Source organism: Peromyscus eremicus, chromosome 6 (assembly GCF_949786415.1).
Source record: "Peromyscus eremicus chromosome 6, PerEre_H2_v1, whole genome shotgun sequence".
Classification (NCBI taxonomy): Eukaryota; Metazoa; Chordata; class Mammalia; order Rodentia; family Cricetidae; genus Peromyscus; species Peromyscus eremicus.
In genome coordinates this window covers 33,585,825-33,600,325 of record NC_081421.1, presented here as the reverse complement: position 1 = coordinate 33,600,325, position 14,501 = coordinate 33,585,825, and the positions used below count along the sequence as shown (strand labels likewise).

The following is a 14,501-nucleotide window of genomic DNA, read 5'->3' as shown; positions in this document are numbered from 1 at the left end:
ATACATGTATAAGTACGTGTGCACACGAACATACACACACACATATGCTCACTCACTCACTCATTCACTCACTCACTCACTCACTCACTCACTCACTCACACATCTTACTCAATCTGAATGATATTACTTGTGTTTTAAGGCCTGACTGTTTGGTATTGGGAAGCCAACCAGTATATTGTATGCTGAGAAAGACTGTATATTTTGTGTTTTGTTCTGTGACTCCTTTGTTTACTGTTAATGTGTTTGTAGTAACTTTTTTAAGATTTCACTATGGTCCAGTATTCTAAAAGCAATCTCAGAAGAGAAGAAGAAACTTGGATGTCAGCTTTGAACTAACACAGTGGGGCGTGGGCCCAGAGTCTGCCTGACAAACGTAGTCATGTACACTTTCTCAGGAGGGCATCTGCTGCTGATGAAAGAAATTTGACAGTGGCTCTTCAAAAAGCTCAGCAAGAAACCCAAGGATGGGACACTATGACACTGGAGGACAAGAACACGGCTTGATCTGAATACCAGTGAGGGAGGCTGGGAAAAACGGTATGACCACTGAGGCCTCTGATAGGACATAACTCAGGAAGCTTGTTCAACTGGCTATCAAGTACCTCATGATGTAATGTGGGGGCTAGACAGCATTGTGTTGTGAGATTTCCCACCGAAGAACACTCAGATCAGGTCTCTAAGACTAACAACAGTGTAGAGTGTAGAGAAGAAGAATACACACACACACACACACACACACACACACACACACACACACACACACGACAGGATGAGTAACCAACTTAAGAACATGGGGAATTTTATATCAGAAATGATAACCTCTTTGTATGCATTGCAACAGGTACATTATAAACTGGGGATCTGCGATAAAGGTTACACAAATGAAACTACTCCGTGTAATGATCTCATCTCCTCTTTAGATACAGAGGAGCCAACAGTTAAGAGAAGACGGCCTTTCATATCTTGGTTGTTCCACAAGGGCTCTGTGCCCCACAAGGACCAAGTGTGCACAGCCCCGCCAGTTGTGAAGACAGGAAAAATCTTCGGAAAAGATCTGACTGCCATTTGTGAGGATGGCAATCTACCCACAGCAATTCTGGTAGGTCTCATATGGTTCTTCTCTGGCTGCCCTGAGGACAAAATCCTGCTTCTCCTAAATACCTCCCCCCTTCGATTCTATCATCAAGTGGAGAAGCAAGTGTGCATCAAATCATTGGCTTAAGAATAGGAAGGTAAGAGAGGGCTATTCACCACAAACCGTGTATTGGAAAAGTTGGATTAAATCACTTTACTGTAGTGGAAAATCTGATTACAAATAAACAATGCCTGAGGTCTCAGGGTTAACGTTAGGGTGGGATGGGTACAACAGGAGATAGAAACACCAAAACCAGTTCAGGTCCTTTTCATCCACGCCGGCTCTGGCATTGCACCTGTGCACACCATTAGCCTCGTTCTCAAGAAGGAAACTCTGCTCTGTGCTGCCAGTGGAGTGACAGGTGTTTCTCTTTCTTCTCTCAGGACATACTATCCTTTATTAGTGTAAGGGGGCCAATCACTGAAGGTATCTTCAGCACACCTGGCAAAATAAGAGCATTCCTATCCCTAAAAGAAAGGCTGGATTCCGGGACAGAAGTGAACTTGAACAACGGAAGTGTCCCTGTTGTGGCATCTATCTTAAAGGTAGGGAGAGTCCTCGAATCCTCTACACTCAGGATTCCTCCCAATCTGTGTGAGTAGTTTCCTGCATCATGTGTACTCTTGAAGGATAGTAGACAGGACTGATAGAAATCTGATAAGCCAAAGGTTCCTCTGATGCTCACAACATAAGGGTTCAAGCATAAACCTGTCACAGTGAAGGGTAATGTGACTAAGTATCTTTTATTTGATTCCTCTGTGTTCCTCATGCAAAACAGGTTTCAAAATAATAATAGGGTATGGAGGGTCATTTTATACAGGCACATGAGTGTCACCTTGTGTACATGCCTAGTCAGATGTGTTTTGTTACCAGTTTCCATCATTCTCTGTCACTCTAAGTTTTTTTCTGAGAGGTAAATTTTTCTTCCTTAGTAGAGCATGTATCTCCTCCACATATACTTTGGCTACACATAGCCAGTAAGATCCCATGATTTTCCTGTCTCCCTCTCATGCAATGTTGAGATCCAAATGCAGGTCCTCATGGCTTTGAAGCTGGCATTCTTAATCATTGAGCCATCTCTTCAGCCCCATAAAATGATACTTTTATGTTACTATTAAAATTCAACTTAAATTACATCATTTCACTCCTTCCTTTTCCTTGCTCTAAGTCCTCATGTTTCCCACCAACTTCCCACTTCCTCTCAAATACAGGGTCCATTTTCTTTAATTTTTGTTATTATATACATATATACATATATATCCATAAAAATGTTAAAACCACCTGATGAGTCCACTTATGGTTAGCAGTATATGCACTATTTCTTAGCCACCAATTGGTATTGGATTACCAATTAGGGAGTTTATCTTTGAAGAAGACTTACTTTTCTACTCTCAGTATTTATGTGTCTATAGTTCTACATCTAGAAGTTTGGCTTCATGAGATTTCCCCATCCCAGGTTAGTGCTATTTTAGGATGATATTTTTGTTCAGGAATATTGTTTAAGGAACCATATTGTTGCTCAGTCTTGTGATATTTATTTGACAGTCACTATACAAAGACATACATTCCATTTCCTCTGCCACTTAGAGGATGTTATGTTGTTGTTTTTGCTCTTTTCGGGGGGGGGGCGGGCACTAAGTTCTCAAACCATACACAAGGCCTAGTCTTAATTACAGATGCCCAGCCTTAACTTGGCTTATTTCTTGCCAGCTTTTCTTATCTTTAAATTATCCCATCTACCTTTTCCCCTCTGGGCTTTTTCTTTTCTTTTGTATATCTTACTTTCATTCTTACTCCCTGGCTTGCTATGTAGCTGGGTGGCTGGGCCTTGGAGGCCTCATCCTTCTCTGGCTCCTTGATCTTCCCCTTTGTGATAATATTTTATTTGTGCTGAAATGTGATTTTATTTGTATGTTAATAAATAAAGTTGCCTGGAGATCAGAGGTAAAAGCAAGCCACTAAGCAGAAGTCTGGGGGTGGTAGCCCATGCCCTTAATCCCAATCACATGGCAGGCAGAGTCTCTATGTGGTCAAGGACACAGCCAAGTGTGGTGAGAAAAGCCTTTAATCCCAGGACCAACCATAAAGACCTGGAGGTCCGTGTAGACAGGCAGTGATGAGGACATCACGTGGTTGGGTTCAGAGCCAATGAGAAGGCAGAATAGAAAGTCAATAAAAACACAAGTCACACTGGAAGAAGCTCTCTCTCAGGGGAAGCAACATTTGCAAGGTGGTAAGATAAGGTAGTTGTGACTCTCTGATCTCTTTGGCTATTTACCTCTGTATTTGGCTCTGTGTTTCTTATTTACTAAGACTGTTTAGAATTTCATCTACATCCCTTTCCAGATTTCTCCTTCTATGTATTCTTACTGCATGCTAGCCCCACCTATTTCTCTCTCCTGTCTCCCTCCTGGCCATTCAGCTCTTTATTAGACCATCAGATGTTTTAGACAGGCACAGTAACACAGTTTCACAGAGTTAAACAAATGCAACATAAACAAAAGTAACACACCTTAAAATAATATTCTACAACAATGTTACTACAAGCATTTTCTCTTGGAGAACTCAGCACATGAAAGAAAGTCCAGGCTCACCCAGTCTTTGCTTATGAGCACATGCATCCATGCAGTTAGATCACTTGTTTCAGAACCATTAGAGTGAGAAGCAAAAAGTCCTTGATCATGAAGAAATTACCATAACGCATATGTCTGTCATTTGAATGTAAGAGTTGAGATGAGGTATTGATCTCTAAAGTGTGTGCTAGTGTGCTCTACCCAAAATCTGCTCTTAGGTTTCTAGTTTTGATGGACAAAACTTAGTGGGTCTACATGTCAGACTAGGTTCCAACTAGGGGATAGGTTGGGAACTAAGAATGAAGTTGGAACTAAGCTGAATTTTATAGTTGAAAGTATTTTGAGTGACATATATTTTCCACAAAATATTTTTTCTATGTATGTAAGGAGTTTCTAAGAAATATACCAGGAAGTGTGCTGACATCTAGACAATATGATGAATGGCTTGGTGTCCTTGACCCAGTGTATGAAGAGAAGGAAGTAGCTGCAGTGCAGAGGTAATGATTTACTAATTTCTTGAGCAACACCAACAAAAAGAGGACTAATGTTTGCTTAGACACATTAGATCATATACCATAGAATCATTTACTAAACATGTTGACTGACAACAAAAGGTTTCAATTGTTCACAACATAGAAGACATTGTGAAAGGAGAAGTATGACTTGGCGAGTCACAGTGGCCCATGCTTTTAATCTTAGCATTATGTAACATATGTGTGTGTGTGTGTGTGTGTGTGTGTGTGTGTGTGTGTACACATATCAATTAAATTTGTCCTTTTTTTCTGACTTTGGGGAGATATTTCAAGCATAATTTATAGGACACATTCCTCCTTCCATTTTATTCTCAGGAGACCATGAATAAGATACAATTACTCGTTTACTTTCTTCATATTTACAATTTCATTAGTAAAATTTATTGTTTTAAAATAACTTGTCTCTCTCTGTGTTCAGTCTTTTAGAGCAACTACCCCAACCGAATGTCATCCTTTTGAAACCACTTTTCAGAATATTATACAAAATTGAGAGAAACTCTGAATTCAACCACATGACATCTTCTCATTTAGCTATTTGCATAGCCCTGTGTATTCTATGCCTGCCTAGTTCCTGCAACTCAAGATTGGCAGATATCACCAAAAAGGTAATGAGACATATATTTTGTGCCTAGAGTAAACAAGTCTTCACAATGAGACAGGAATACAGGATTATCCTGAGAATCTGGGGTTTGTTTTTTTGTTTTTGTTTTTTAAATGAGTGTACCCTTGATTTCCATTCATCTGGAGAGGAAGAATCATTTGTGGATTTTGAGTAAGTAGAATTTAAATTGGTATTTGAGCTCAGTGACTCAGTCCTTTGTTGATTATGATTTAGATTGTTGTTAGACTAACCCACTGAGCGCTAATATTGTGAAATGATAAGAAAACGCGGGTGCTGGGTTAGATAATCAAGACTGAACCCTTGATGTCATCACTGAGGAATGTGTGAATTTCTACTTGTTTTCAAGGTGGTTTCCCAACTAAACAAAGACAATATGGATTGTTTTATCAGATATGTTGTTCTGAGGCATGGTTAATGTGATTAAATATATCCTTGGCCTCTTGTTGCTGATTATAGTTGGATTAGAGACACTTTTCTATGGCAGGCATATTTCAAGTACTATAATAAAGTACTAGAATTTATTCAGTATAAAGACCAAATGGTTATTTGGACTCTCAGTATTTGAGTTTCTGATTAACTATTGATTGAGCAATTGCTCTTGGTCCTGTAAGAAGTATATCACAGGAAGGCCTGACTCAGGACCTCTTTTCTCATATTGTGTAGAATCAACGAACAGAAGAGAAAGCTAGGGTTCCAAACAACCTGTCATTGCAGATCCACAATTACCTAATTCACTGCAAATAGGCCTTACATCAAATATTTCCCAATATAATTGTAGGGAAAGGGGGCTGGCTAAAGAAACCCACCCTGACCCTGGAGCCCAGAAATAGGGAAAGATGGCTAAGATCAGGGCAGAAAGAAACACAGGCTCAGATCAGAGTCATCTCTGCTCCTGGACAACTGACCTGTGAAACCAACCAATCACAGAGCAGGAAAGTAGCACCCTGGCCCTGGAGCCCAGGACCAGGGAAAGAAACACAGCCTGGGTTTGGGACCTGAGCCAGATAAATGAACACTTTATCCCCAAACCCAGAACTAAGGAAACATGCCTTGACTCTGAAATCAGTACCAAAGAAACATTCCTGGTCCCTAGAATCAGAGTCAGTGAAAGAAATGTACCCTGGCCTTGGAATTAGAGTAAAAAAGCTAAGAAAGGCCAGTGAAGGAAACACAGTTAGGCTCAGACCACAGCCATCTCTGCCCCTGGCCAACTGACCTGTGGAACCAACCAATCACAGAGCAGGAAAGTAGCACCCTGGCCCTTGGCTCCTAAGCAGCTCAAGGTGTCTGGGACTCCTCCAGGCCAGAGCTGTTCTAAGTAGCTCAAGGTATCTGGGTTACCTTTACAGCTCTGTCTCTTTACAGCTCCAGCCTTCAGCTGTCCTAGCAGCCCCAAGCAAACCCCCAGAATTGCAACAAAGTTACTTATATTTTGGTGCCAAAACCTGGGACCAAGGCTATAGAGTTACAGTTACTTATAATAATGAACCTGTTTGTCAAGCTGTTAACATTGCCTCTGCACTGAGCAACCAGAGACACATGAATGCTGTTGCTCAGTTGGCTTTGCCTGTCTCTTAATTTTTAGTCACCCAGTAGGAACTTTCAATAGGATGGAGCCCACATTGAGGGTTAGTCTTCCCTCCTTAACTGTACCTTTCTGTAAGCATCCTTGTCTGTTCCAAATGGAACAAAAGTTATTCAAGTTAACAGTATACAGTAGCCATCACAGTGGGAGCACTAGAAATCATCCTCTTATATAGTATTACACTGTAATGATCACATTTTATCATCTGATCTCAAAAATCTTCTTTCATATTTCTAACAGAACCCCCTCCCCCCATATTTTGTAGAAGCTGACTTTTTCTCTGAATTTTGAACTATTTGCTTTTAGCCTCAAGGCTCATATATCAAATGTGATTTACAATCATGCAAAATGACAGAGACCCTTTGTGTTTGCCTTGTTTTATCACAGGTTTCTCTTGTCAAATTCCTTATTGAGAACTATCCAAAAATATTTGGAGAAGAGCTCATTTATGAGAGCTCATTATAGAGCTCATTGCTTTGCTCTGATGGGGAGAAGGCTTACAATTCCCTGAACACTCCAACCGACAGTGTTGAGACAGAGGAGAAGGAACAAGAAGACTACCCCTGTCCCAGTGAGAGGACAAGCCCCACAGGCAATGATGTAGTGCCCAGAAGTCCAACTGCTTCTCTCCCCAGTGAGGGAATTATAGGTAAGTATAGATGATCTATAACCTTATCCTATGAGTTAGACACATTTAGCCCTGAAAACATCATTTACAACAAACAGCTATGTAGCTGGAAGCTTCTCCAGTCCTGCCTGGCCCAACAGTCAGGATGAATCTCTCTCACTCATGTCCCACAGCCTCTTGGTTCCAAGTAAACACACAGAGGCTTATATTATTTACAAACTACATGGCCTAATGGCTCAGGCTTCTCACTAGCTAGCTCTTACAACTCAACTCAGCCCATTTCTAATGATCTATGCATTGGCGTGTGCCTTTGTGGCTTACCATTACTTTCACATCTTGCTTCTCCTGGTGGTGGCTCGCAGCGTCTGCCCCACTCTCCTTTTCTTCTCCTCTCTCTCTATTTGGAATGTCCTGCCTAACCTTATTCTGCCTCACCATTGGCCAAACAGCTTTATTTATCAACCAATCAGACCAACACATATTCACAGCATATAGAAAGACATCCCACAGCACAGTGATTGGGACTGTACTAAAACCATTTGGAATTGAAACTTCACCTGTACATTATAGGTGTTTTTCTGTTTTCACTGCCTGTGAATTGTTATTCCTTCTTCACAGTGGTCCTGAATTTATGTAAGAAGTAAATTCTAGAAGTGCCACGTATACAATTAATTAAGAATATGTGGAGAAATGTCACTTACCTTGATATCTTGACTCCTGACTGATTTTTATAATACTCAGAATAGCCACTCAATTTTGCCAGTCAGGGTTTTTCCCTTTAACAGACCTGACTGTCTTGGAACAAGCTTTGTAGAGCAGGGTGGTCACAAACTCACAGATATCCTCTTGGCTCTATCTCCTGAGAACTGGGATTAAAGGTGTGCACCACCATGCATGTTCTTTTGGAAGTCTTCATATAGCATATATACCCATAAGGGAAAATTATGCTGTCAGATTTGATTTCATAGTTCAAGAGAGAAAAGCAAAGGACTGTCAGAGAAATACAGTCAGGCAAGCTATGTGATGAAGTGCAGATACTGCTCTTAAATTATAGTTTCCCTGCTGCAAGCCACAGGAATGTAGTAGGAATTCAGCTGAATATGGAAAAGCTAATACCTGGAAGAAGCTAAGGGCCTTTGAGAGGATTAAGTCAAATCTCAAGGAGTATTTGGTGTTATTTGACTTTTAATATATCAGCTGTCTTCTGCTATTAATTTCATATGCACTCATAACTTTCCAAGAACTTTCAACAGTGTATTTTTCCTAAAATTCTTCTCAAGCAGCCTAGGCTGTAATGGCAAATGGTCTCCTGAATTAAGGTAAACACCCTTCCAGAGACACCACCTTGGAGACAGGCTAGGTGCATAGCTTATTTCTTGTGCAAATGAAGCTCAGACCCTCCTTCCTCTCACAGGCCAAGTGGTATTCCAGAGCAATTGACTCAGGACAAAGGGTTTTATTGCATACCAGGTGGAGGGAAGCAATTGAGGCAAGATTCCTAGCAGAGTGGCATGGCCTGAGGAGAAAGCAACAAGGCAGAGTTTTTGCAGAGTGTAGGTGGATTGAGTTGGATCTTGAGAGCAGGAGAGGAAACAAGGAAGATGGAAAGAGGAATGGATAGAGATGCAGATGAGGTTGAGATGGAAAGAGCTTAGTAGGAACTAGGACAATGACAGGACAGGAAGAGAAGGAACAGAGAGGAGCTAAGTGTAAGAACAGAAAAGAAGCTATGTAGAGAGAGAATTGACTCAGAAAAATAAAGCATATGGACTAAAGAGTTTCATGTACATAGATTCATTTAATATTATCAAAGATTAGATTATCAGCTAGTTGTAGATTCTTCCTGGACCCTGGAAGAGGGCTATTGAGGGGCTGTACCCCCCATAGTCCCGATTATTGCCCATGACTGTTCCATCAAAAATTCACAACAGGAGTACTCAGACTGTATACTACATCACTGCTTGATTCTGATTGCTGATCAATATGATCTATATGCATAGCTTTAAAGACAAACACCAGAAACTACTGATTACACCTACAAGTATGAGACATATACAGCTAGATATCATGTCCCTTGGGATGCAGTCTCATTATTATAAATGTTATATTATTGGTTCTTGTCTATGTAAGCTATAAAATGAAAAGGCATGGAAGGGTTAAGTGAGTCCAATTATAACATACAGTGATTTCCCTTCTTTTTTAGATTCTGAGGAACATGTCAAAATGTCTTTAATAAGTTTGATGATTACATGGGCCTCTGCTACCAGCCAAGACAACATGTGCTTAATTCCACCAGCACCAAATGAGGAACCCCCCACTGGAAATTCTGATAACCCACCAACACCAAACAAGGAACTCCTTGTTGTAAATTCTGACACCAAGTGAGGAACAACTCATAAATTCTGACACCCCATCTTCGGATGTAGGATGGCAATCTGCCTACTCCAGTACTGGTGAGTTTCACTCTGGTGTCTACAGCTCTCCTGTTCAACATAATTTCTGGGAACCTCTGTTTTCAATGAATTGTAAGACTAATGAATGTCTAGATAACCTGTCCACGAGAGTGAGAGCCTTTTAAAATACTGCCTCAAACAAATTAATCCTGCTGAAATTAGAGCCATTTAATTCAAGAAAACTGAAAAAAAAATAACAAAAACTTACAGTGTTTCCACATCTTCCACTATTTTCCACAAAGACCCAAACCCACCAGCTTATTGGAGGAAATAGGTCTATGGGTGAGACCCTCTGAGTCCCCAAACCTCAACTCTTCCAGCTTCTTTCATGACTCCATATTACTCTGGGGCCTTCCTTAATATCATTGCCACTGAGATTATTCCATTTTATAATTCAAAATATCTAGGGTGTTTTCTTTTGTATTGTAAAGGAATTATGTATAAGCATTGTTCTGTGCTATGTATTAACCATTTCATCCTAGTAGAATGTATTTACAAGCCACCCAATATGACATGAGCTATTTTAAACATTACTAAATTGCCATTGAAAATACACTTTAAGTATGTAGCATCCATTTTAGCTCTATACTCAGTTTCAGGAATTTATGCTGCATATGAACAAGTTTGTCATGTCACACCTTACTGTCCACACCTTGTGTATTTTAAAAAATTTTCTGGTAACCATGATTATGATCATCCCAAATTTGATAACAGAGAAATATTCAGTAATGTATGGTAGTCATTTTTACATACTGAAAACATGGAAGACGAATTGATATTCCCTTGGGTCCTTGACTGTGACAGCACCTTATGACATTGATAGTTGAAAAGAAAAGTCACAGGCAAAGGAAATGAAAGTCTCTGTCAAAGGAAGTATTAACGAGATAAAGCTTTTTTAAAAATACAGATTTTAAGACTCATAACAGGGCCCAGGACAGACAGGAAGTAATAATAACAGCTGGGACACTGGAAGGGAAATATACCAATAGTAAGTGAGACTGGCAGGTATGGGAAAGATGTTCATAGAAGAGAAGGCAAGAGCAAGAGGGGACCATTCACCAAAACGCTTGGGGAACAGACATGTGAGTCAATGCCGAGGAATAACTGATTCCAACAAAACCCCAGTGCTTCAAATTAGGAAAAAGTAATTAGGGGAGAAGATATATCTCAAAGCTATAAAAAGAAACAAAAAAATGAAAGAAAAATTCAAAATCTTCATTTCTCCCAGGTGTAGCTCTGTACCTGTGCCTGCCCTTGCTCTGGTTCTCAGTAAGAGACACACTGGTGCTTCAAAAGCGTGGATCTATAATAATAGAAGCTTTTCTTTACTTCACACAGGACATGCTCTCTATTATTGAGGAAAAGGGACTACATACAGAGAAGATCTTCAGAACAATAGCCAACAAATCCTTCCGAACCCTTAAAGAAAAGCTTGACGATGGGGAGGAAGTCAGCTTAACTGAGGAATCTGTCCTTGTTGTTGCATCTGTCTTAAAGGTGAAGAAAGTTTAGCATCCTCCACACTTAGCATCCCTCTAGAGATGCATAAGTACTTTCCTTCTTTGAGATAAACTGATGATGATAGTTTCCTTCACACAATGACCTAAGGATAAGAGGCCTGGTAGATAAAAGTCTGACAAGCTAAAAGATTTATCACAAAGACACAGTTGAAGAGCCTTCTGTTAGAAGATAACTTCCCCATATGTTAGGTGTGCTTTGGTTTGCCATTGCAAAGGACTCCACTGATTTCACCTCTGACCACACCATGTGAGGAAATAACAAAACAAGTAGTAATAGTGGGAAAGTGATTTACAAATATATATATTCTTCAATTATAACACAAAGGATAGTCCACTAATGAATGACCTGTAATAGGTTCACAGAGTTGGATGTTGCCCTCTGACAAGTACATACATGAAATTGTTTCCATCTCTACCAAAAAATAAGTACTTTCACATTTATCAGACATTGCCAACCTAATCCTGTGTCAGATAATCAAGAATTAGCCTAACATACTCATGAAGAGTCTACCACATTGAACTTGCCATGGAGCTGTCTATAAGCAGTAACTCTAGGGCAAATACTATTGGTTTATTTTAACTGAGCCTTGTTCTGAGTTCACCACTCAGTAGACTCTGGAGCAGTGGCCCCAGACATCAAGGGGAGAGATAATGCCCTGAGTGTAGGCAGCATAGTAACATCATGTAAACTTGCCACTTGATCTCTCCTTGACCCCAGAGATTGCCAAGTGTGGCTTGCTCTCAATGCCAGAAAGTTAAGACCACACAATGGGGAAGAAAGTGAAGATCAGTGACTGCCAAGGCAGTCCTGTGCACTCATAGCCCATTAAAGGTATAAGAAGATGTGGGATTTTTCCATTTTTCTCATTTTTCTGTCCTTAGTGCTTCAACCCATGCTTAACCCTTTATAGATCAGGAAACATTGAAATGAGTTAACCTTTACTGAACCATGAATATGAAAGTTGATGGTGATGTTTCCTGAACTAGTTAAACCTGAACTATTCTTGGCTATTTAGTGAGAAAAGTGGATATGTGCATGTTAAGCTAGTTTAGTTTTGAAAACATCATTTACAATAACTTGGTTTAAAATTCGTCAAACATTCTGGAAGATAAATTCCTCAGCTACTGTCTATGAACTGTGCCATCCTTGTGCATAAACAATATTGTTGGTTTGATTTCATAACAGAGATCAATCTTATCAAATACTTAGCATTGGTGTAAATATTAAATGACACAGAATCACTACAATAGATATGTGAAGAATGATCAAGAGGCTAAAATTTACCAGAATCAACAGTTACCACCATTCAAAATCAGGTAGATTGTTAACACAAGTAATTCACTGGGTAGAGCTAAGATAAGGTTCATAGCTGATTTTCTTGGCTTGATGATATTTGCCTCATTGACTTGAGGAAATACACAGAAAAATTCATTTTATCTGAATTGATGTGACTCTATAATCTAACTATCTTTGTATCAAGATGACATTTTATGTTTCATTTAGCAGTGAGCAATGGAACAACTTCCGCATCCAGTACCATTGAAGGTCATAGTGTTCTACAGAACCAAAAACTGGAGGATGATGACTGAGTCAGCATCTGGGTTGGCCAAGCTATCTTCCTGCCCATGATTTTCTCAGTAACTGGAGACATGAGTCCCCAGAACTCCATTGGGCTACATCCTTCACTTTCTATATTATTCCACTGAAAACTAGTGTTGGAAACCACTTACAGCATTTAACAGAATTTGTTTGAATCTTTTGGTTTTGTCCAGAAATGAGAATTCCTTTAAATGATATTGAACATGCCACCATCAACCAATAGAGAAACCCAAAGTGATAGTTTTAGAGTATGAACTTGAGCCATGAGTAAGAACTTCTCAGGTTCCAACTCATTCCATTTGAGGGTTTCCTTCTACCTCACACTTATGCATAGTTTAGAAAACCTTATTATATGACATTCCTTCTGTTCTTCTATTTTATCATTACAAATAGTTTCACTTGCTATATTTTATGCTGTATATATTACATATTCTTTACTGTTATAGTAAATGTCATCCAATAACTTGATTGCTTAGACTCCAGTGTGTCTGTTTCATGATTCTCCATAGTCTTTGGAGGATGCCGTCTGGCAGTCTTCTCCTCTCCCTCAGTTACTAAGGATGTGCAGTTATGTGGCAGAGCCACTAGAACTACTTTATTAGTCTTTTCTTCTGAACTCCCATCACATGAACGGATTTCTCAAACTGTATTTTTCCGTAATCTCTTCAAGTTTCATACTTAGTTTAGTAGCTCTGACAACACTATTTGCAAAAGTAATATCTTGGTATTCTTAACTGAAGGCAATCTTATATTTTATGCTTGAATGAGTTCATAAGGGAAGTATTTCCAGTCTCTGAGCTCAAAGTTTCAAATAGTTTATAAGAGTACTTATTTGTTTTGTTAGTATCTCCAGCCTCCTTACAATTTCATCAAGTAGGTGTAATTTAATAGTTTTTTGAAAGATCACCACTAATTATTTCACAGAATTTACCTGAGATACTCATCAATACCACTTTTTCCAGATACTTTTTATCCCTTTGAAAGTCACTGCATGGTTATCACATAAGCATAAAGGTAAATGATACAGCCCGGGAATCTGAAATTACAAAGCAGACAGCTCAGAGGTTGAACATGGAGCACATGGCTGTAGAGATACAAACACAAAGAGTTGTTAATGTTCTGTTGCCAGGGAGAGAAACCTGACCCTTCTGATAAAGCCACTTTCACCACCAACAGGGAGTAGAGAGCCAGTGTCTCCAACAGCAGGGAGGGTCCAGCTACTGCTTCCAGCAGCAGGAAATGCTGCAGAATAAGCAGGGCTTTGAAATCCTCAGATATTCAGAGATGTTCTCAGAAGGTGAGCCTCGAATTGTTAGATCACGATGGTCATTATCATCATGATTATCAAAATTATCATCAAAAACATCACCTCACCAACTTCATCATCATCACCATCACCATCATCATCATCATTAGCAGCAGCAGCAGCAGCAACATCATCATCATCATCATCTGCACTCAGTCACACCATGGACTGGCATATAGTTCTTCCAGTGATTAGACCTTTTCTGAAGTGTGAGGTTCATTGTTAAGCACTTTACATAGAACATTTCATTTGGTAAGTTTTTTTTTTTTTTTTTTGGTTTTTTGAGACAGGGTTTCTCTGTGTAGCTTTGTGCCTTTCCTGGATCTCGCTCTGTAGACCAGGCTGGCCTCGAACTCACAGAGATCCACCTGCCTCTGCCTCCCGAGTGCTGGGATTAAAGGCGTGCGCCACCACCGCCCGGCTCATTTGGTAAGTTTTTAACCTAATTTTAGAGATAGGAAAATTAGCTTTTTTGAGTCATAAGTAACAGAATCTTCAATATAATTAGAATTTAAGTTACTATGTAAATAGCAATCCATCCAACT

The 14,501-nt window shown here is 39.7% G+C and overlaps 1 protein-coding gene across 1 annotated transcript; it reads left to right on the top strand.

Annotated features, from left to right (window-relative positions):
* Window positions 1-626: 626 nt before the first annotated feature.
* On the top strand, window positions 627-14,012 carry LOC131912848 (rho GTPase-activating protein 20-like). The gene is made up of 9 exons (XM_059265092.1): window positions 627-1,100; window positions 1,520-1,681; window positions 4,097-4,206; window positions 4,661-4,847; window positions 6,837-6,903; window positions 9,281-9,441; window positions 9,504-9,530; window positions 10,869-11,027; window positions 13,827-14,012. The coding sequence occupies exons 1-9, from the start codon at window positions 771-773 to the stop codon at window positions 13,989-13,991; spliced, it is 1,368 nt and encodes a 455-aa protein (XP_059121075.1). The 5' UTR covers window positions 627-770; the 3' UTR covers window positions 13,992-14,012.
* Window positions 14,013-14,501: the final 489 nt, after the last annotated feature.

Bases quoted from the DNA above. Each gene is read 5' to 3' on its own strand.
- LOC131912848 (XM_059265092.1), top strand. From the start codon at position 771: ATGAGTAACCAACTTAAGAACATGGGGAATTTTATATCAGAAATGATA. The intron at 4,207-4,660 runs GTAATGATTTAC...CTCTGTGTTCAG, and splicing joins GAAGTAGCTGCAGTGCAGAG to TCTTTTAGAGCAACTACCCC. The intron at 4,848-6,836 runs GTAATGAGACAT...GTTTTATCACAG, and splicing joins TGGCAGATATCACCAAAAAG to GTTTCTCTTGTCAAATTCCT.